This window comes from Oncorhynchus keta, unplaced genomic scaffold (assembly GCF_023373465.1).
Source record: "Oncorhynchus keta strain PuntledgeMale-10-30-2019 unplaced genomic scaffold, Oket_V2 Un_scaffold_21901_pilon_pilon, whole genome shotgun sequence".
In the NCBI taxonomy this organism is placed as follows: Eukaryota; Metazoa; Chordata; class Actinopteri; order Salmoniformes; family Salmonidae; genus Oncorhynchus; species Oncorhynchus keta.
The window spans coordinates 144,679-168,428 of record NW_026290866.1 but is presented as its reverse complement, the minus strand read 5'-3'; the positions used below and the strand labels follow the sequence as shown (position 1 = coordinate 168,428).

General features: G+C 43.3%; 1 protein-coding gene across 1 annotated transcript in view; it reads left to right on the top strand.

Moving 5' to 3' along the window:
* LOC118382645 (periphilin-1-like) overlaps window positions 1-23,750 on the top strand; it is a 78,607-nt gene that overhangs the window by 1,154 nt on the left and 53,703 nt on the right. Inside the window, exons 3-4 of the mRNA XM_052515153.1 lie at window positions 105-169; window positions 3,114-3,332. Of these exons, the coding sequence (XP_052371113.1) occupies window positions 105-169; window positions 3,114-3,332 (284 nt within the window). The remainder of the gene's footprint in view (window positions 1-104; window positions 170-3,113; window positions 3,333-23,750) is intronic.

Sequence of the window (23,750 nt, the reverse complement as noted above, 5' to 3'; positions counted from 1 at the left end):
TTTGTTGGCATCCTTGTACATTACAACGTTTTTGGAACAGATTCCTGTTGGAACGTTCCACAAATGATACCCACCCTAAACCTCCCCTGCTGTCTACTTTACAGTGGCCTACAGGAGAGACAGAAACATGAGGGATGTCTACGATGAACGCTTCCTACCAGACAGACCGGTGAGAGTTTCTGCCTGTGGAAAATGTTGTTTGGTTTATATATTTATAATTGTACTAATTTACTTTCCATTATAATATTTAACAGAACTTAGCTGAGGAACGTTCAACTCCGTTCTCTTGTATAGAGGCGGAGGTGAGAATTGATAACTGGTCGCACGATCTGCTAGCAACAACATGGTCTCGCCGTCATTCGATACTTGTGAATATTTCTGAAAACACTTACCGTTCCTTCTGTGAGGTGCTGAAATTCTAGTTCTAGTGGCCTTGACGTACTAATCAGCTGAGATTCAATTGGCGCGAACGTTGATCGACACAAATGAGGAAGAAGTTGGTGGTTGTATTACATAAAAGCTGTTATTAACCGTATGCACTTCAGCACCTGCAGTTGTCCAGCGTTTTCAGAATGAACATTTGTTCAAGTATCAACTGATGGGGACTCAATGTCGTTGCTAGCAAATCATGCGACTAGTTATCAATATTCAACTCCGCCTTGATATTAGAGGTCAACCATTATCATTTTTTCAAGGCCGATACCGATTTATTGGTGGATCCACATAAAAAAGCCGACACCGATTAATCGGCCGATTTTTATATGTATTTGTAATATTGACAATTGCAACAATACTGAATGAACAATGAACCCTTTTGTTTGAGCTTAATATAATGCATCAAATCTATTTAGTCTCTAATGAAACATGTTCGATTTGGTTTAAATAATGCAAAAACAAAGTGTTGGAGAAGAAAGTTAAAGTGCAATATGTGCCATATAAAAAAGCTAACGTTTGAGTTCCTTGCTCAGAACATGAGAACATATGAAAGCTGTTGGTTCAATATTCCCAGTTAAGAAGTTTTATGTTGTAGTTATTATAGGAATGATGACTACTTCTCTCTATACCATTTGTATTTCATATACCTTTGACTATTGGATGTTCTTATAGGCACTTTAGTATTACCAGCCTAATCTCGAGAGTTGATAGGCTTGAAGTCATAAACAGCGCTGTGCTTTAAGCATTGTTAACAGCTGCTCGCAAATGCAGGAAAGTGTTGTTTGAATGAATGCTTACGAGCCTGCTGCTGCCTACCACCGCTCAGTCAGACTGTTCTATCAAATATCAAATCATAGACTTAATTATAATAAACACACAGAATACGAGCCAGCTGCTGCCTACCACCGCTCAGTCAGACTGTTATATCAAATCATAGACTTAATTATAATAAACACACAGAATACGAGCCAGCTGCTGCCTACCACCGCTCAGTCAGACTGTTCTATCAAATATCAAATCATAGACTTAATTATAATAAACACACAGAATACGAGCCAGCTGCTGCCTACCTCCTCTCAGTCAGACTGTTCTATCAAATATCAAATCATAGACTTAATTATAATAAACACACAGAATACGAGCCAGCTGCTGCCTACCTCCTCTCAGTCAGACTGTTCTATCAAATATCAAATCATAGACTTAATTATAATAAACACACAGAATACGAGCCAGCTGCTGCCTACCTCCTCTCAGTCAGACTGTTATATCAAATCATAGACTTAATTATAATAAACACACAGAATACGAGCCAGCTGCTGCCTACCTCCTCTCAGTCAGACTGTTATATCAAATCATAGACTTAATTATAATAAACACACAGAATACGAGCCAGCTGCTGCCTACCTCCTCTCAGTCAGACTGTTCTATCAAATCATAGACTTAATTATAATAAACACACAGAATACGAGCCAGCTGCTGCCTACCTCCTCTCAGTCAGACTGTTATATCAAATATCAAATCATAGACTTCATTATAATAAACACACAGAATACGAACCAGCTGCTGCCTACCTCCTCTCAGTCAGACTGTTATATCAAATCATAGACTTAATAATAATAAACACAGAAATACGAGCCTTTGGTCAATAATATCCAGTCCAGAAACAATCATTTAGAAAACAAAACGTTTATTCTTTCCGTGAAATACGGAACCATTTACGTCCATTTGGAAGACCCACTGGTGGCATCCCTAAGTCTAAACATTGCTGTTACATTGCACAACCTTCAATGTTATGTCGTAATTGTGTAAAATTCTGGCTAATTTAATTAGTTTTTGTTAGGAAGAAACACAGTTCGCAACGAGCCAGGCGGCCCAAACTGTTGCATATACCCTGACTCTGCTTACACTGAAAACAAGAGAAGTGACACAATTTCCCTAGTTAATATTGCCTGCTAACATACATTTATTTCAACTAAATATTTCAACTAAAAATAGATACTTCTGTGTATTGAGTTTAAGAAAGGCATTGATGTTTATGGTTTGGGACATTTGTTCAACGAATGTGCTTTTTTCGCGAATGTGCTTTTGTTAAATCATCACCCGTTTGGCAAAGTTGAGGTAGGCTCTGATTTGGTGATAAATTAACAGGCACTGCATTATTTATATACAACACATGACATGCTGGATAACCAGTAATATCATCAACCATCTGTAGTTAACTAGTGATTATGGAAAGATTGATTGTTTTTTTATAAGATAAGTTTAATGCTAGACAGCAACTTACCGTGGCTCATTGCAGCCACAAGGTCCTTTTGACGCTGCACTCGTGTAACAGGTGGTCAGCCTGTCACTCAGTTTACTCATGGATTACATTAGAATCCACCATAAAAGGCAGATTACCAATTGTTATGACAACTTGAAATCGTCCCTAATTAATCGGTCAACCTCTTGATATAAGAGAAAAGAGTTGTGTTCCTGAGCTCCACAGAACAACTGTGTCTTGTTTCCATCCTGAAAATTACATCAATTCTATGATTCACAGAGAATTACAATACATCATTTTTTCTAAAATAAACCTTTTCATCTATAAATAAAAATAGTAAAAAGCTGTCTAGAGGACATAACCCTAATCTTGTTTCTCTTTCTCTTCTTTCACATCGAAATGTAATTAATTGTAGGCCCCGTATCCCAGATCAGCTGGAGCAGGGCCTGTAGAGAGGAGGCCGGCTGGTTTCGGAAGGCCAGACGAGGAGTACAATCGAGGGTTTGAGTATGACGGGCCTCGCTTTTATCCAAATGGAGGCCCTCGAGGTTACCATGGCGAGGATCAAAGAGGCTACCATGGCGACAGCCTTCATTTTCCTAATGAGCGCAGAGGTATCCCACCTTCCCGGAGAGTAAGTGGCTCAGACAATGAATAAACCATTATTGTATACGCACAATTTAAGCCTCATGCCAAGGAAGCATAATATCTGACCATCGATCTACTGTACATGCTGAGTTTACAAGCACAAAATGTGCCCCATATCAAATCAAATGTATTTATAAAGCCCTTCTTACATCAGCTGATATCTCAAAGTGCTGTACAGAAACCCAGCCTAAAACCCCAAACAGCAAGCGATGCAGGTGTAGAAAAATTTGCGTATCGATCGATTGCATTAGTATGATTTGAGAAACTGCAAGAAATATTTCTCTAACAGTAAAATGTGAACACCACAATGGAAGTGCTTCTACATCTACATTGCTTGCTCTTTGGGGTTTTAGGCAGGGTTTCTGGAGAAGCACTTTGTGATATCTGCTGATGTAAAAACGGCTGTATAAATGCATTTGATTTAAGTACTGAATTTAGCTCATAGTACAGTCAATGCTGAAGTTATAGGGTATATGATTATAGTACAGCTAGAAATCCATTATATACACAGCCAACTGTATGAGAAGGAGTTTATTTCAACCTCTGACGCCACTTGGTGTTCAGATAAAGAATTACATGTTGAGTAGAAGATGCTCTGTCAATCACTTTCATTGGTGCATGGGCCCCAGGAAGAGTAGCTGTGGGCCCCAGGAAGAGTAGCTGTGGGCCCCAGGAAGAGTAGCTGTGGGCCCCAGGAAGAGTAGCTGTGGGCCCCAGGAAGAGTAGCTGCTGCTTTTGCAACAGTTAATGGGGATCCTAATAAAATACCAAATACAGAGGATTGGAATATAATATTTTAGAAAATACTGTCTAATCAACAGCAGCATCATTGTGTGTTTCTCAGGATAGGACACCTGTAGATAAAGTTGAAGTCAGAAGTTTACATCCACTTAGGTTGGAGGCATTATAACTCGTTTTTCAACCTCTCCACACATTTCTTGTTAACGAACTATAGTTTTGGCAAGTCGGTTAGGGCATCTACTTTGAATGACACAAGTAAATTTTCCAACATTTGTTTACAGACCGATAATTCACTGTGTCACAATTCCAGTGGGTCAGAAGTTTACATACACTAAGTTGACTGGAAAATTCCAAAAAATTATGTCATGGCTTTAGAAGCTTCTGATAGGCTAATTGACATCATTTGAGTCAATTGGAGGTGTACCTGTGGATGTATTTCAAGGCCTTCCTTCAAACTCAGTGCCTCTTTGCTTGACATCATGGGAAAATCAGAAGAAATCAGCCAAGACCTCAAAAAAAAAAATGGAGACCTCCACAAGTCTTGTTCATCCTTGGGAGCAATTTCCAAATGCCTGAAGGTACCACATTCATCTGTACAAACAATAGTACACCATGGGACCACCCAGCCGTCATACCGCTCAGGAAGGAGACGCGTTCTGTCTCCTAGAGATGAATGTACTTTGGTGTGAAAAGTGCAAATGAATCCCAGAACACCAACAAAGGATCTTGTGAAGATGCTGGAGGAAACGGGTACAGAAGTATCTATATCCACAGCAAAACGAGTCCTATATCGACATAACCTGAACGGCCGCTCAGCAAGGAAGAAGCCACTGCTCCAAAACCACCATTAAAAGAGCCAGACTACGGTTTATAACTGCACATGGGGACAAAGATCATAGTTTTTGGAGAAATGTCCTCTGGTCTGATGAACCAAAAATTAGAACTGTTTGACCATAATGACCATCATTATGTTTGGAGGAAAAAGGGGGAAGCCGAAGAACACCATCCCAACGGTGAAGAACGGGGGTGGCAGCATCATGTTGTGGGGGCGTTTTGCTGCAGGAGGGACTGGTGCACTTCACAAAAGAGATGACATCATGAGGCAGGGAAATTATGTGGATATATTGAAGCAACATCTCAGGACATCAGTCAGGAAGTTAAACCTGACTGATGGTCGCAAATGCGTCTTCCAAATGGACAATGACCCCAAGCATACTTCCAAAGTTGTGGAAAAATGGCTTAAGGACAACAAAGTCAAGGTATTGGAGTGGCCATCACAAAGCCCTGACCTCAATCCTATAGAAAATGTGTGTGCAGAACTGAAAAAGTGTGTGCGAACAATGAGGCCTACAAACCTGACTCAGTTACACCAGCTCTGTCATGAGGAATTGGTCAAAATTGACCCAACTTATTGTGGGATGCTTGTGGTAGGCTACCTGAAACGTTTGACCCAAGTTAAACTATTTAAATGCAATGCTACCAAATACTAATTGAGTGTATGTAAACTTCTGACCCACTGGGAATGTGATGAAAGAAATCAAATCTGAAATAAATAATTCTCTCTACTATTATTCTGACATTTCACATTCTTAAAATAACATGATGATCCTAACTGTACTATGATTAAATATCAGGAATTGTGAAAAACAGAGTTTTCAATGTATTTGGCTAAACTTCCGACTTCAACTGTATGTTGTTCAGTACTGTCTAATCAACAGCATCACAGTGTTTCTCAGGATGGGACACCTGTAGATATGTTCTCCAGTACTGTCTAATCAACAGCAGCATCACAGTGTTTCTCAGGATGGGACACCTGTAGATATGTTCTCCAGTACTGTCTAATCAACAGCAGCATCACAGTGTTTCTCAGGATGGGACACCTGTAGATATGTTGTCCAGTACTGTCTAATCAACAGCAGCATCACAGTGTTTCTCAGGATGGGACACCTGTAGATATGTTGTCCAGTACTGTCTAATCAACAGCAGCATCACAGTGTTTCTCAGGATGGGACACCTGTAGATATGTTCTCCAGTACTGTCTAATCAACAGCAGCATCACAGTGTTTCTCAGGATGGGACACCTGTAGATATGTTCTTCAGTACTGTCTAATCAACAGCAGCATCACAGTGTTTCTCAGGATGGGACACCTGTAGATATGTTCTCCAGTACTGTCTAATCAACAGCATCACAGTGTTTCTCAGGATGGGACACCTGTAGATATGTTGTCCAGTACTGTCTAATCAACAGCAGCATCACAGTGTTTCTCAGGATGGGACACCTGTAGATATGTTCTTCAGTACTGTCTAATCAACAGCAGCATCACAGTGTTTCTCAGGATGGGACACCTGTAGATATGTTCTCCAGTACTGGCTAATCAACAGCAGCATCACAGTGTTTCTCAGGATGGGACACCTGTAGATATGTTGTCCAGTACTGTCTAATCAACAGCAGCATCACAGTGTTTCTCAGGATGGGACACCTGTAGATATGTTGTCCAGTACTGTCTAATCAACAGCAGCATCACAGTGTTTCTCAGGATGGGACACCTGTAGATATGTTGTCCAGTACTGTCTAATCAACAGCAGCATCACAGTGTTTCTCAGGATGGGACACCTGTAGATATGTTGTCCAGTACTGTCTAATCAACAGCAGCATCACAGTGTTTCTCAGGATGGGACACCTGTAGATATGTTGTCCAGTACTGTCTAATCAACAGCAGCATCACAGTGTTTCTCAGGATGGGACACCTGTAGATATGTTGTCCAGTACTGTCTAATCAACAGCAGCATCACAGTGTTTCTCAGGATGGGACACCTGTAGATATGTTGTCCAGTACTGTCTAATCAACAGCAGCATCACAGCAGCATCACAGTGTTTCTCAGGATGGGACACCTGTAGATATGTTGTCCAGTACTGTCTAATCAACAGCAGCATCACAGTGTTTCTCAGGATGGGACACCTGTAGATATGTTGTCCAGTACTGTCTAATCAACAGCAGCATCACAGTGTTTCTCAGGATGGGACACCTGTAGATATGTTCTTCAGTACTGTCTAATCAACAGCAGCATCACAGTGTTTCTCAGGATGGGACACCTGTAGATATGTTGTCCAGTACTGTCTAATCAACAGCAGCATCACAGTGTTTCTCAGGATGGGACACCTGTAGATATGTTCTCCAGTACTGTCTAATCAACAGCAGCATCACAGTGTTTCTCAGGATGGGACACCTGTAGATATGTTCTCCAGTACTGTCTAATCAACAGCAGCATCACAGTGTTTCTCAGGATGGGACACCTGTAGATATGTTGTCCAGTACTGTCTAATCAACAGCAGCATCACAGTGTTTCTCAGGATGGGACACCTGTAGATATGTTCTCCAGTACTGTCTAATCAACAGCAGCATCACAGTGTTTCTCAGGATGGGACACCTGTAGATATGTTCTCCAGTACTGTCTAATCAACAGCAGCATCACAGTGTTTCTCAGGATGGGACACCTGTAGATATGTTCTCCAGTACTGTCTAATCAACAGCATCACAGTGTTTCTCAGGATGGGACACCTGTAGATATGTTGTCCAGTACTGTCTAATCAACAGCATCACAGTGTTTCTCAGGATGGGACACCTGTAGATATGTTGTCCAGTACTGTCTAATCAACAGCAGCATCACAGTGTTTCTCAGGATGGGACACCTGTAGATATGTTCTCCAGTACTGTCTAATCAACAGCAGCATCACGGTGTTTCTCAGGATGGGACACCTGTAGATATGTTCTCCAGTACTGTCTAATCAACAGCAGCATCACAGTGTTTCTCAGGATGGGACACCTGTAGATATGTTGTCCAGTACTGTCTAATCAACAGCAGCATCAGTGTTTCTCAGGATGGGACACCTGTAGATATGTTCTCCAGTACTGTCTAATCAACAGCAGCATCACAGTGTTTCTCAGGATGGGACACCTGTAGATATGTTGTCCAGTACTGTCTAATCAACAGCAGCATCACAGTGTTTCTCAGGATGGGACACCTGTAGATATGTTGTCCAGTACTGTCTAATCAACAGCAGCATCACAGTGTTTCTCAGGATGGGACACCTGTAGATATGTTGTCCAGTACTGTCTAATCAACAGCAGCATCACAGTGTTTCTCAGGATGGGACACCTGTAGATATGTTGTCCAGTACTGTCTAATCAACAGCAGCATCACAGTGTTTCTCAGGATGGGACACCTGTAGATATGTTGTCCAGTACTGTCTAATCAACAGCAGCATCACAGTGTTTCTCAGGATGGGACACCTGTAGATATGTTGTCCAGTACTGTCTAATCAACAGCAGCATCACAGTGTTTCTCAGGATGGGACACCTGTAGATATGTTGTCCAGTACTGTCTAATCAACAGCAGCATCACAGTGTTTCTCAGGATGGGACACCTGTAGATATGTTCTCCAGTACTGTCTAATCAACAGCAGCATCACAGTGTTTCTCAGGATGGGACACCTGTAGATATGTTGTCCAGTACTGTCTAATCAACAGCAGCATCACAGTGTTTCTCAGGATGGGACACCTGTAGATATGTTGTCCAGTACTGTCTAATCAACAGCAGCATCACAGTGTTTCTCAGGATGGGACACCTGTAGATATGTTGTCCAGTACTGTCTAATCAACAGCAGCATCACAGTGTTTCTCAGGATGGGACACCTGTAGATATGTTGTCCAGTACTGTCTAATCAACAGCAGCATCACAGTGTTTCTCAGGATGGGACACCTGTAGATATGTTGTCCAGTACTGTCTAATCAACAGCAGCATCACAGTGTTTCTCAGGATGGGACACCTGTAGATATGTTGTCCAGTACTGTCTAATCAACAGCAGCATCACAGTGTTTCTCAGGATGGGACACCTGTAGATATGTTCTTCAGTACTGTCTAATCAACAGCAGCATCACAGTGTTTCTCAGGATGGGACACCTGTAGATATGTTGTCCAGTACTGTCTAATCAACAGCAGCATCACAGTGTTTCTCAGGATGGGACACCTGTAGATATGTTCTCCAGTACTGTCTAATCAACAGCAGCATCACAGTGTTTCTCAGGATGGGACACCTGTAGATATGTTGTCCAGTACTGTCTAATCAACAGCAGCATCACAGTGTTTCTCAGGATGGGACACCTGTAGATATGTTGTCCAGTACTGTCTAATCAACAGCAGCATCACAGTGTTTCTCAGGATGGGACACCTGTAGATATGTTGTCCAGTACTGTCTAATCAACAGCAGCATCACAGTGTTTCTCAGGATGGGACACCTGTAGATATGTTGTCCAGTACTGTCTAATCAACAGCAGCATCACAGTGTTTCTCAGGATGGGACACCTGTAGATATGTTCTCCAGTACTGTCTAATCAACAGCAGCATCACAGTGTTTCTCAGGATGGGACACCTGTAGATATGTTCTCCAGTACTGTCTAATCAACAGCAGCATCACAGTGTTTCTCAGGATGGGACACCTGTAGATATGTTCTCCAGTACTGTCTAATCAACAGCAGCATCACAGTGTTTCTCAGGATGGGACACCTGTAGATATGTTCTCCAGTACTGTCTAATTAACAGCATCACAGTGTTTCTCAGGATGGGACACCTGTAGATATGTTGTCAGTACTGTCTAATCAACAGCATCACAGTGTTTCTCAGGATGGGACACCTGTAGATATGTTGTCCAGTACTGTCTAATCAACAGCAGCATCACAGTGTTTCTCAGGATGGGACACCTGTAGATATGTTGTCCAGTACTGTCTAATCAACAGCAGCATCACAGTGTTTCTCAGGATGGGACACCTGTAGATATGTTGTCCAGTACTGTCTAATCAACAGCAGCATCACAGTGTTTCTCAGGATGGGACACCTGTAGATATGTTGTCCAGTACTGTCTAATCAACAGCAGCATCAGTGTTTCTCAGGATGGGACACCTGTAGATATGTTGTCCAGTACTGTCTAATCAACAGCATCACAGTGTTTCTCAGGATGGGACACCTGTAGATATGTTGTCCAGTACTGTCTAATCAACAGCAGCATCACAGTGTTTCTCAGGATGGGACACCTGTAGATATGTTGTCCAGTACTGTCTAATCAACAGCAGCATCACAGTGTTTCTCAGGATGGGACACCTGTAGATATGTTGTCCAGTACTGTCTAATCAACAGCAGCATCACAGTGTTTCTCAGGATGGGACACCAGTAGATATGTTGTCCAGTACTGTCTAATCAACAGCAGCATCAGTGTTTCTCAGGATGGGACACCTGTAGATATGTTCTCCAGTACTGTCTAATCAACAGCAGCATCACAGTGTTTCTCAGGATGGGACACCTGTAGATATGTTGTCCAGTACTGTCTAATCAACAGCAGCATCACAGTGTTTCTCAGGATGGGACACCTGTAGATATGTTGTCCAGTACTGTCTAATCAACAGCAGCATCACAGTGTTTCTCAGGATGGGACACCTGTATATATGTTGTCCAGTACTGTCTAATCAACAGCAGCATCACAGTGTTTCTCAGGATGGGACACCTGTATATATGTTGTCCAGTACTGTCTAATCAACAGCAGCATCACAGTGTTTCTCAGGATGGGACACCTGTATATATGTTGTCCAGTACTGTCTAATCAACAGCAGCATCACAGTGTTTCTCAGGATGGGACACCTGTAGATATGTTGTCCAGTACTGTCTAATCAACAGCAGCATCACAGTGTTTCTCAGGATGAGACACCTGTAGATATGTTCTCCAGTACTGTCTAATCAACAGCAGCATCACAGTGTTTCTCAGGATGGGACACCTGTAGATATGTTCTCCAGTACTGTCTAATCAACAGCAGCATCACAGTGTTTCTCAGGATGGGACACCAGTAGATATGTTGTCCAGTACTGTCTAATCAACAGCAGCATCACAGTGTTTCTCAGGATGGGACACCTGTAGATATGTTCTCCAGTACTGTCTAATCAACAGCAGCATCACAGTGTTTCTCAGGATGGGACACCTGTAGATATGTTGTCCAGTACTGTCTAATCAACAGCAGCATCACAGTGTTTCTCAGGATGGGACACCTGTAGATATGTTGTCCAGTACTGTCTAATCAACAGCAGCATCACAGTGTTTCTCAGGATGGGACACCTGTAGATATGTTCTTCAGTACTGTCTAATCAACAGCAGCATCACAGTGTTTCTCAGGATGGGACACCTGTAGATATGTTCTTCAGTACTGTCTAATCAACAGCAGCATCACAGTGTTTCTCAGGATGGGACACCTGTAGATATGTTGTCCAGTACTGTCTAATCAACAGCAGCATCACAGTGTTTCTCAGGATGGGACACCTGTAGATATGTTGTCCAGTACTGTCTAATCAACAGCAGCATCACAGTGTTTCTCAGGATGGGACACCTGTAGATATGTTCTCCAGTACTGTCTAATCAACAGCAGCATCACAGTGTTTCTCAGGATGGGACACCTGTAGATATGTTGTCCAGTACTGTCTAATCAACAGCAGCATCACAGTGTTTCTCAGGATGGGACACCTGTAGATATGTTGTCCAGTACTGTCTAATCAACAGCAGCATCACAGTGTTTCTCAGGATGGGACACCTGTAGATATGTTCTCCAGTACTGTCTAATCAACAGCAGCATCACAGTGTTTCTCAGGATGGGACACCTGTAGATATGTTGTCCAGTACTGTCTAATCAACAGCAGCATCACAGTGTTTCTCAGGATGGGACACCTGTAGATATGTTGTCCAGTACTGTCTAATCAACAGCAGCATCACAGTGTTTCTCAGGATGGGACACCTGTAGATATGTTCTCCAGTACTGTCTAATCAACAGCAGCATCACAGTGTTTCTCAGGATGGGACACCTGTAGATATGTTGTCCAGTACTGTCTAATCAACAGCAGCATCACAGTGTTTCTCAGGATGGGACACCTGTAGATATGTTCTCCAGTACTGTCTAATCAACAGCAGCATCACAGTGTTTCTCAGGATGGGACACCTGTAGATATGTTCTCCAGTACTGTCTAATCAACAGCAGCATCACAGTGTTTCTCAGGATGGGACACCTGTAGATATGTTGTCCAGTACTGTCTAATCAACAGCAGCATCACAGTGTTTCTCAGGATGGGACACCTGTAGATATGTTCTCCAGTACTGTCTAATCAACAGCAGCATCACAGTGTTTCTCAGGATGGGACACCTGTAGATATGTTCTCCAGTACTGTCTAATCAACAGCAGCATCACAGTGTTTCTCAGGATGGGACACCTGTAGATATGTTCTCCAGTACTGTCTAATCAACAGCATCACAGTGTTTCTCAGGATGGGACACCTGTAGATATGTTGTCCAGTACTGTCTAATCAACAGCAGCATCACAGTGTTTCTCAGGATGGGACACCTGTAGATATGTTGTCCAGTACTGTCTAATCAACAGCATCACAGTGTTTCTCAGGATGGGACACCTGTAGATATGTTGTCCAGTACTGTCTAATCAACAGCAGCATCACAGTGTTTCTCAGGAAGGGACACCTGTAGATATGTTCTCCAGTACTGTCTAATCAACAGCAGCATCACAGTGTTTCTCAGGATGGGACACCTGTAGATATGTTCTCCAGTACTGTCTAATCAACAGCAGCATCACAGTGTTTCTCAGGATGGGACACCAGTAGATATGTTGTCCAGTACTGTCTAATCAACAGCAGCATCACAGTGTTTCTCAGGATGGGACACCTGTAGATATGTTCTCCAGTACTGTCTAATCAACAGCAGCATCACAGTGTTTCTCAGGATGGGACACCTGTAGATATGTTGTCCAGTACTGTCTAATCAACAGCAGCATCACAGTGTTTCTCAGGATGGGACACCTGTAGATATGTTCTCCAGTACTGTCTAATCAACAGCATCACAGTGTTTCTCAGGATGGGACACCTGTAGATATGTTGTCCAGTACTGTCTAATCAACAGCATCACAGTGTTTCTCAGGATGGGACACCTGTAGATATGTTCTCCAGTACTGTCTAATCAACAGCAGCATCACAGTGTTTCTCAGGATGGGACACCAGTAGATATGTTGTCCAGTACTGTCTAATCAACAGCAGCATCACAGTGTTTCTCAGGATGGGACACCTGTAGATATGTTGTCCAGTACTGTCTAATCAACAGCAGCATCACAGTGTTTCTCAGGATGGGACACCTGTAGATATGTTCTCCAGTACTGTCTAATCAACAGCAGCATCACAGTGTTTCTCAGGATGGGACACCTGTAGATATGTTGTCCAGTACTGTCTAATCAACAGCAGCATCACAGTGTTTCTCAGGATGGGACACCTGTAGATATGTTGTCCAGTACTGTCTAATCAACAGCAGCATCACAGTGTTTCTCAGGATGGGACACCTGTAGATATGTTCTCCAGTACTGTCTAATCAACAGCAGCATCACAGTGTTTCTCAGGATGGGACACCTGTAGATATGTTGTCCAGTACTGTCTAATCAACAGCAGCATCACAGTGTTTCTCAGGATGGGACACCTGTAGATATGTTGTCCAGTACTGTCTAATCAACAGCAGCATCACAGTGTTTCTCAGGATGGGACACCTGTAGATATGTTCTCCAGTACTGTCTAATCAACAGCAGCATCACAGTGTTTCTCAGGATGGGACACCTGTAGATATGTTGTCCAGTACTGTCTAATCAACAGCAGCATCACAGTGTTTCTCAGGATGGGACACCTGTAGATATGTTCTCAGTACTGTCTAATCAACAGCAGCATCACAGTGTTTCTCAGGATGGGACACCTGTAGATATGTTCTCCAGTACTGTCTAATCAACAGCAGCATCACAGTGTTTCTCAGGATGGGACACCTGTAGATATGTTGTCCAGTACTGTCTAATCAACAGCAGCATCACAGTGTTTCTCAGGATGGGACACCTGTAGATATGTTCTCCAGTACTGTCTAATCAACAGCAGCATCACAGTGTTTCTCAGGATGGGACACCTGTAGATATGTTCTCCAGTACTGTCTAATCAACAGCAGCATCACAGTGTTTCTCAGGATGGGACACCTGTAGATATGTTCTCCAGTACTGTCTAATCAACAGCATCACAGTGTTTCTCAGGATGGGACACCTGTAGATATGTTGTCCAGTACTGTCTAATCAACAGCAGCATCACAGTGTTTCTCAGGATGGGACACCTGTAGATATGTTGTCCAGTACTGTCTAATCAACAGCAGCATCACAGTGTTTCTCAGGATGGGACACCTGTAGATATGTTGTCCAGTACTGTCTAATCAACAGCAGCATCACAGTGTTTCTCAGGATGGGACACCTGTATATATGTTGTCCAGTACTGTCTAATCAACAGCAGCATCACAGTGTTTCTCAGGATGGGACACCTGTAGATATGTTGTCCAGTACTGTCTAATCAACAGCAGCATCACAGTGTTTCTCAGGATGGGACACCAGTAGATATGTTGTCCAGTACTGTCTAATCAACAGCAGCATCAGTGTTTCTCAGGATGGGACACCTGTAGATATGTTGTCCAGTACTGTCTAATCAACAGCATCACAGTGTTTCTCAGGATGGGACACCTGTAGATATGTTGTCCAGTACTGTCTAATCAACAGCAGCATCACAGTGTTTCTCAGGATGGGACACCTGTAGATATGTTGTCCAGTACTGTCTAATCAACAGCAGCATCACAGTGTTTCTCAGGATGGGACACCTGTAGATATGTTGTCCAGTACTGTCTAATCAACAGCAGCATCACAGTGTTTCTCAGGATGGGACACCTGTAGATATGTTGTCCAGTACTGTCTAATCAACAGCAGCATCAGTGTTTCTCAGGATGGGACACCTGTAGATATGTTCTCCAGTACTGTCTAATCAACAGCAGCATCACAGTGTTTCTCAGGATGGGACACCTGTAGATATGTTGTCCAGTACTGTCTAATCAACAGCAGCATCACAGTGTTTCTCAGGATGGGACACCTGTAGATATGTTGTCCAGTACTGTCTAATCAACAGCAGCATCACGGTGTTTCTCAGGATGGGACACCTGTAGATATGTTGTCCAGTACTGTCTAATCAACAGCAGCATCACAGTGTTTCTCAGGATGGGACACCTGTATATATGTTGTCCAGTACTGTCTAATCAACAGCAGCATCACAGTGTTTCTCAGGATGGGACACCTGTATATATGTTGTCCAGTACTGTCTAATCAACAGCAGCATCACAGTGTTTCTCAGGATGGGACACCTGTAGATATGTTGTCAGTACTGTCTAATCAACAGCAGCATCACAGTGTTTCTCAGGATGAGACACCTGTAGATATGTTCTCCAGTACTGTCTAATCAACAGCAGCATCACAGTGTTTCTCAGGATGGGACACCTGTAGATATGTTCTCCAGTACTGTCTAATCAACAGCAGCATCACAGTGTTTCTCAGGATGGGACACCAGTAGATATGTTGTCCAGTACTGTCTAATCAACAGCAGCATCACAGTGTTTCTCAGGATGGGACACCTGTAGATATGTTCTCCAGTACTGTCTAATCAACAGCAGCATCACAGTGTTTCTCAGGATGGGACACCTGTAGATATGTTGTCCAGTACTGTCTAATCAACAGCAGCATCACAGTGTTTCTCAGGATGGGACACCTGTAGATATGTTGTCCAGTACTGTCTAATCAACAGCAGCATCACAGTGTTTCTCAGGATGGGACACCTGTAGATATGTTCTTCAGTACTGTCTAATCAACAGCAGCATCACAGTGTTTCTCAGGATGGGACACCTGTAGATATGTTCTTCAGTACTGTCTAATCAACAGCAGCATCACAGTGTTTCTCAGGATGGGACACCTGTAGATATGTTGTCCAGTACTGTCTAATCAACAGCAGCATCACAGTGTTTCTCAGGATGGGACACCTGTAGATATGTTGTCCAGTACTGTCTAATCAACAGCAGCATCACAGTGTTTCTCAGGATGGGACACCTGTAGATATGTTCTCCAGTACTGTCTAATCAACAGCAGCATCACAGTGTTTCTCAGGATGGGACACCTGTAGATATGTTGTCCAGTACTGTCTAATCAACAGCAGCATCACAGTGTTTCTCAGGATGGGACACCTGTAGATATGTTGTCCAGTACTGTCTAATCAACAGCAGCATCACAGTGTTTCTCAGGATGGGACACCTGTAGATATGTTCTCCAGTACTGTCTAATCAACAGCAGCATCACAGTGTTTCTCAGGATGGGACACCTGTAGATATGTTGTCCAGTACTGTCTAATCAACAGCAGCATCACAGTGTTTCTCAGGATGGGACACCTGTAGATATGTTGTCCAGTACTGTCTAATCAACAGCAGCATCACAGTGTTTCTCAGGATGGGACACCTGTAGATATGTTCTCCAGTACTGTCTAATCAACAGCAGCATCACAGTGTTTCTCAGGATGGGACACCTGTAGATATGTTGTCCAGTACTGTCTAATCAACAGCAGCATCACAGTGTTTCTCAGGATGGGACACCTGTAGATATGTTCTCCAGTACTGTCTAATCAACAGCAGCATCACAGTGTTTCTCAGGATGGGACACCTGTAGATATGTTCTCCAGTACTGTCTAATCAACAGCAGCATCACAGTGTTTCTCAGGATGGGACACCTGTAGATATGTTGTCCAGTACTGTCTAATCAACAGCAGCATCACAGTGTTTCTCAGGATGGGACACCTGTAGATATGTTCTCCAGTACTGTCTAATCAACAGCAGCATCACAGTGTTTCTCAGGATGGGACACCTGTAGATATGTTCTCCAGTACTGTCTAATCAACAGCAGCATCACAGTGTTTCTCAGGATGGGACACCTGTAGATATGTTCTCCAGTACTGTCTAATCAACAGCATCACAGTGTTTCTCAGGATGGGACACCTGTAGATATGTTGTCCAGTACTGTCTAATCAACAGCAGCATCACAGTGTTTCTCAGGATGGGACACCTGTAGATATGTTGTCCAGTACTGTCTAATCAACAGCATCACAGTGTTTCTCAGGATGGGACACCTGTAGATATGTTGTCCAGTACTGTCTAATCAACAGCAGCATCACAGTGTTTCTCAGGAAGAGACACCTGTAGATATGTTCTCCAGTACTGTCTAATCAACAGCAGCATCACAGTGTTTCTCAGGATGGGACACCTGTAGATATGTTCTCCAGTACTGTCTAATCAACAGCAGCATCACAGTGTTTCTCAGGATGGGACACCAGTAGATATGTTGTCCAGTACTGTCTAATCAACAGCAGCATCACAGTGTTTCTCAGGATGGGACACCTGTAGATATGTTCTCCAGTACTGTCTAATCAACAGCAGCATCACAGTGTTTCTCAGGATGGGACACCTGTAGATATGTTGTCCAGTACTGTCTAATCAACAGCAGCATCACAGTGTTTCTCAGGATGGGACACCTGTAGATATGTTCTCCAGTACTGTCTAATCAACAGCATCACAGTGTTTCTCAGGATGGGACACCTGTAGATATGTTGTCCAGTACTGTCTAATCAACAGCATCACAGTGTTTCTCAGGATGGGACACCTGTAGATATGTTCTCCAGTACTGTCTAATCAACAGCAGCATCACAGTGTTTCTCAGGATGGGACACCAGTAGATATGTTGTCCAGTACTGTCTAATCAACAGCAGCATCACAGTGTTTCTCAGGATGGGACACCTGTAGATATGTTGTCCAGTACTGTCTAATCAACAGCAGCATCACAGTGTTTCTCAGGATGGGACACCTGTAGATATGTTCTCCAGTACTGTCTAATCAACAGCAGCATCACAGTGTTTCTCAGGATGGGACACCTGTAGATATGTTGTCCAGTACTGTCTAATCAACAGCAGCATCACAGTGTTTCTCAGGATGGGACACCTGTAGATATGTTGTCCAGTACTGTCTAATCAACAGCAGCATCACAGTGTTTCTCAGGATGGGACACCTGTAGATATGTTCTCCAGTACTGTCTAATCAACAGCAGCATCACAGTGTTTCTCAGGATGGGACACCTGTAGATATGTTGTCCAGTACTGTCTAATCAACAGCAGCATCACAGTGTTTCTCAGGATGGGACACCTGTAGATATGTTGTCCAGTACTGTCTAATCAACAGCAGCATCACAGTGTTTCTCAGGATGGGACACCTGTAGATATGTTCTCCAGTACTGTCTAATCAACAGCAGCATCACAGTGTTTCTCAGGATGGGACACCTGTAGATATGTTGTCCAGTACTGTCTAATCAACAGCAGCATCACAGTGTTTCTCAGGATGGGACACCTGTAGATATGTTCTCCAGTACTGTCTAATCAACAGCAGCATCACAGTGTTTCTCAGGATGGGACACCTGTAGATATGTTCTCCAGTACTGTCTAATCAACAGCAGCATCACAGTGTTTCTCAGGATGGGACACCTGTAGATATGTTGTCCAGTACTGTCTAATCAACAGCAGCATCACAGTGTTTCTCAGGATGGGACACCTGTAGATATGTTCTCCAGTACTGTCTAATCAACAGCAGCATCACAGTGTTTCTCAGGATGGGACACCTGTAGATATGTTCTCCAGTACTGTCTAATCAACAGCAGCATCACAGTGTTTCTCAGGATGGGACACCTGTAGATATGTTCTCCAGTACTGTCTAATCAACAGCATCACAGTGTTTCTCAGGATGGGACACCTGTAGATATGTTGTCCAGTACTGTCTAATCAACAGCAGCATCACAGTGTTTCTCAGGATGGGACACCTGTAGATATGTTGTCCAGTACTGTCTAATCAACAGCATCACAGTGTTTCTCAGGATGGGACACCTGTAGATATGTTGTCCAGTACTGTCTAATCAACAGCAGCATCACAGTGTTTCTCAGGAAGGACACCTGTAGATATGTTCTCCAGTACTGTCTAATCAACAGCAGCATCACAGTGTTTCTCAGGATGGGACACCTGTAGATATGTTCTCCAGTACTGTCTAATCAACAGCAGCATCACAGTGTTTCTCAGGATGGGACACCAGTAGATATGTTGTCCAGTACTGTCTAATCAACAGCAGCATCACAGTGTTTCTCAGGATGGGACACCTGTAGATATGTTCTCCAGTACTGTCTAATCAACAGCAGCATCACAGTGTTTCTCAGGATGGGACACCTGTAGATATGTTGTCCAGTACTGTCTAATCAACAGCAGCATCACAGTGTTTCTCAGGATGGGACACCTGTAGATATGTTGTCCAGTACTGTCTAATCAACAGCAGCATCACAGTGTTTCTCAGGATGGGACACCTGTAGATATGTTCTTCAGTACTGTCTAATCAACAGCAGCATCACAGTGTTTCTCAGGATGGGACACCTGTAGATATGTTCTTCAGTACTGTCTAATCAACAGCAGCATCACAGTGTTTCTCAGGATGGGACACCTGTAGATATGTTGTCCAGTACTGTCTAATCAACAGCAGCATCACAGTGTTTCTCAGGATGGGACACCTGTAGATATGTTGTCCAGTACTGTCTAATCAACAGCAGCATCACAGTGTTTCTCAGGATGGGACACCTGTAGATATGTTCTCCAGTACTGTCTAATCAACAGCAGCATCACAGTGTTTCTCAGGATGGGACACCTGTAGATATGTTGTCCAGTACTGTCTAATCAACAGCAGCATCACAGTGTTTCTCAGGATGGGACACCTGTAGATATGTTGTCCAGTACTGTCTAATCAACAGCAGCATCACAGTGTTTCTCAGGATGGGACACCTGTAGATATGTTCTCCAGTACTGTCTAATCAACAGCAGCATCACAGTGTTTCTCAGGATGGGACACCTGTAGATATGTTGTCCAGTACTGTCTAATCAACAGCAGCATCACAGTGTTTCTCAGGATGGGACACCTGTAGATATGTTGTCCAGTACTGTCTAATCAACAGCAGCATCACAGTGTTTCTCAGGATGGGACACCTGTAGATATGTTGTCCAGTACTGTCTAATCAACAGCAGCATCACAGTGTTTCTCAGGATGGGACACCTGTAGATATGTTCTCCAGTACTGTCTAATCAACAGCAGCATCACAGTGTTTCTCAGGATGGGACACCTGTAGATATGTTGTCCAGTACTGTCTAATCAACAGCAGCATCACAGTGTTTCTCAGGATGGGACACCTGTAGATATGTTCTCCAGTACTGTCTAATCAACAGCAGCATCACAGTGTTTCTCAGGATGGGACACCTGTAGATATGTTCTCCAGTACTGTCTAATCAACAGCAGCATCACAGTGTTTCTCAGGATGGGACACCTGTAGATATGTTGTCCAGTACTGTCTAATCAACAGCAGCATCACAGTGTTTCTCAGGATGGGACACCTGTAGATATGTTCTCCAGTACTGTCTAATCAACAGCAGCATCACAGTGTTTCTCAGGATGGGACACCTGTAGATATGTTCTCCAGTACTGTCTAATCAACAGCAGCATCACAGTGTTTCTCAGGATGGGACACCTGTAGATATGTTCTCCAGTACTGTCTAATCAACAGCAGCATCACAGTGTTTCTCAGGATGGGACACCTGTAGATATGTTGTCCAGTACTGTCTAATCAACAGCAGCATCACAGTGTTTCTCAGGATGGGACACCTGTAGATATGTTGTCCAGTACTGTCTAATCAACAGCATCACAGTGTTTCTCAGGATGGGACACCTGTAGATATGTTGTCCAGTACTGTCTAATCAACAGCATCACAGTGTTTCTCAGGATGGGACACCTGTAGATATGTTGTCCAGTACTGTCTAATCAACAGCATCACAGTGTTTCTCAGGATGGGACACCTGTAGATATGTTGTCCAGTACTGTCTAATCAACAGCATCACAGTGTTTCTCAGGATGGGACACCTGTAGATATGTTGTCCAGTACTGTCTAATCAACAGCATCACAGTGTTTCTCAGGATGGGACACCTGTAGATATGTTGTCCAGTACTGTCTAATCAACAGCAGCATCACAGTGTTTCTCAGGATGGGACACCTGTAGATATTTTGTCCAGTACTGTCTAATCAACAGCATCACAGTGTTTCTCAGGATGGGACACCTGTAGATATGTTGTCCAGTACTGTCTAATCAACAGCATCACAGTGTTTCTCAGGATGGGACACCTGTAGATATGTTGTCCAGTACTGTCTAATCAACAGCATCACAGTGTTTCTCAGGATGGGACACCTGTAGATATGTTGTCCAGTACTGTCTAATCAACAGCATCACAGTGTTTCTCAGGATGGGACACCTGTAGATATGTTGTCCAGTACTGTCTAATCAACAGCAGCATCACAGTGTTTCTCAGGATGGGAAACCTGTAGATATGTTCTCCAGTACTGTCTAATCAACAGCAGCATCACAGTGTTTCTCAGGATGGGACACCTGTAGATATGTTGTCCAGTACTGTCTAATCAACAGCAGCATCACAGTGTTTCTCAGGATGGGACACCTGTAGATATGTTCTCCAGTACTGTCTAATCAACAGCAGCATCACAGTGTTTCTCAGGATGGGACACCTGTAGATATGTTCTCCAGTACTGTCTAATCAACAGCAGCATCACAGTGTTTCTCAGGATGGGACACCTGTAGATATGTTCTCCAGTACTGTCTAATCAACAGCAGCATCACAGTGTTTCTCAGGATGGGACACCTGTAGATATGTTCTCCAGTACTGTCTAATCAACAGCAGCATCACAGTGTTTCTCAGGATGGGACACCTGTAGATATGTTCTCCAGTACTGTCTAATCAACAGCAGCATCACAGTGTTTCTCAGGATGGGACACCTGTAGATATGTTGTCCAGTACTGTCTAATCAACAGCAGCATCAGTGTTTCTCAGGATGGGACACCTGTAGATATGTTCTCCAGTACTGTCTAATCAACAGCAGCATCACAGTGTTTCTCAGGATGGGACACCTGTAGATATGTTGTCCAGTACTGTCTAATCAACAGCATCACAGTGTTTCTCAGGATGGGACACCTGTAGATATGTTCTCCAGTACTGTCTAATCAACAGCATCACAGTGTTTCTCAGGATGGGACACCTGTAGATATGTTCTCCAGTACTGTCTAATCAACAGCAGCATCACAGTGTTTCTCAGGATGGGACACCTGTAGATATGTTCTCCAGTACTGTCTAATCAACAGCAGCATCACAGTGTTTCTCAGGATGGGACACCTGTAGATATGTTCTCCAGTACTGTCTAATCAACAGCAGCATCACAGTGTTTCTCAGGATGGGACACCTGTAGATATGTTGTCCAGTACTGTCTAATCAACAGCATCACAGTGTTTCTCAGGATGGGACACCTGTAGATATGTTGTCCAGTACTGTCTAATCAACAGCAGCATCACAGTGTTTCTCAGGATGGGACACCTGTAGATATGTTGTCCAGTACTGTCTAATCAACAGCAGCATCACAGTGTTTCTCAGGATGGGACACCTGTAGATATGTTGTCCAGTACTGTCTAATCAACAGCAGCATCACAGTGTTTCTCAGGATGGGACACCTGTAGATATGTTCTCCAGTACTGTCTAATCAACAGCAGCATCACAGTGTTTCTCAGGATGGGACACCTGTAGATATGTTCTCCAGTACTGTCTAATCAACAGCATCACAGTGTTTCTCAGGATGGGACACCTGTAGATATGTTGTCCAGTACTGTCTAATCAACAGCAGCATCACAGTGTTTCTCAGGATGGGACACCTGTAGATATGTTCTCAGTACTGTCTAATCAACAGCATCACAGTGTTTCTCAGGATGGGACACCTGTAGATATGTTGTCCAGTACTGTCTAATCAACAGCATCACAGTGTTTCTCAGGATGGGACACCTGTAGATATGTTGTCCAGTACTGTCTAATCAACAGCATCACAGTGTTTCTCAGGATGGGACACCTGTAGATATGTTGTCCAGTACTGTCTAATCAACAGCATCACAGTGTTTCTCAGGATGGGACACCTGTAGATATGTTCTCCAGTACTGTCTAATCAACAGCAGCATCACAGTGTTTCTCAGGATGGGACACCAGTAGATATGTTGTCCAGTACTGTCTAATCAACAGCAGCATCACAGTGTTTCTCAGGATGGGACACCTGTAGATATGTTGTCCAGTACTGTCTAATCAACAGCAGCATCACAGTGTTTCTCAGGATGGGACACCTGTAGATATGTTGTCCAGTACTGTCTAATCAACAGCAGCATCACAGTGTTTCTCAGGATGGGACACCTGTAGATATGTTGTCCAGTACTGTCTAATCAACAGCAGCATCACAGTGTTTCTCAGGATGGGACACCTGTAGATATGTTGTCCAGTACTGTCTAATCAACAGCAGCATCACGGTGTTTCTCAGGATGGGACACCTGTAGATATGTTGTCCAGTACTGTCTAATCAACAGCAGCATCACAGTGTTTCTCAGGATGAGACACCTGTAGATATGTTGTCCAGTACTGTCTAATCAACAGCAGCATCACAGTGTTTCTCAGGATGGGACACCTGTAGATATGTTGTCCAGTACTGTCTAATCAACAGCAGCATCACAGTGTTTCTCAGGATGGGACACCTGTA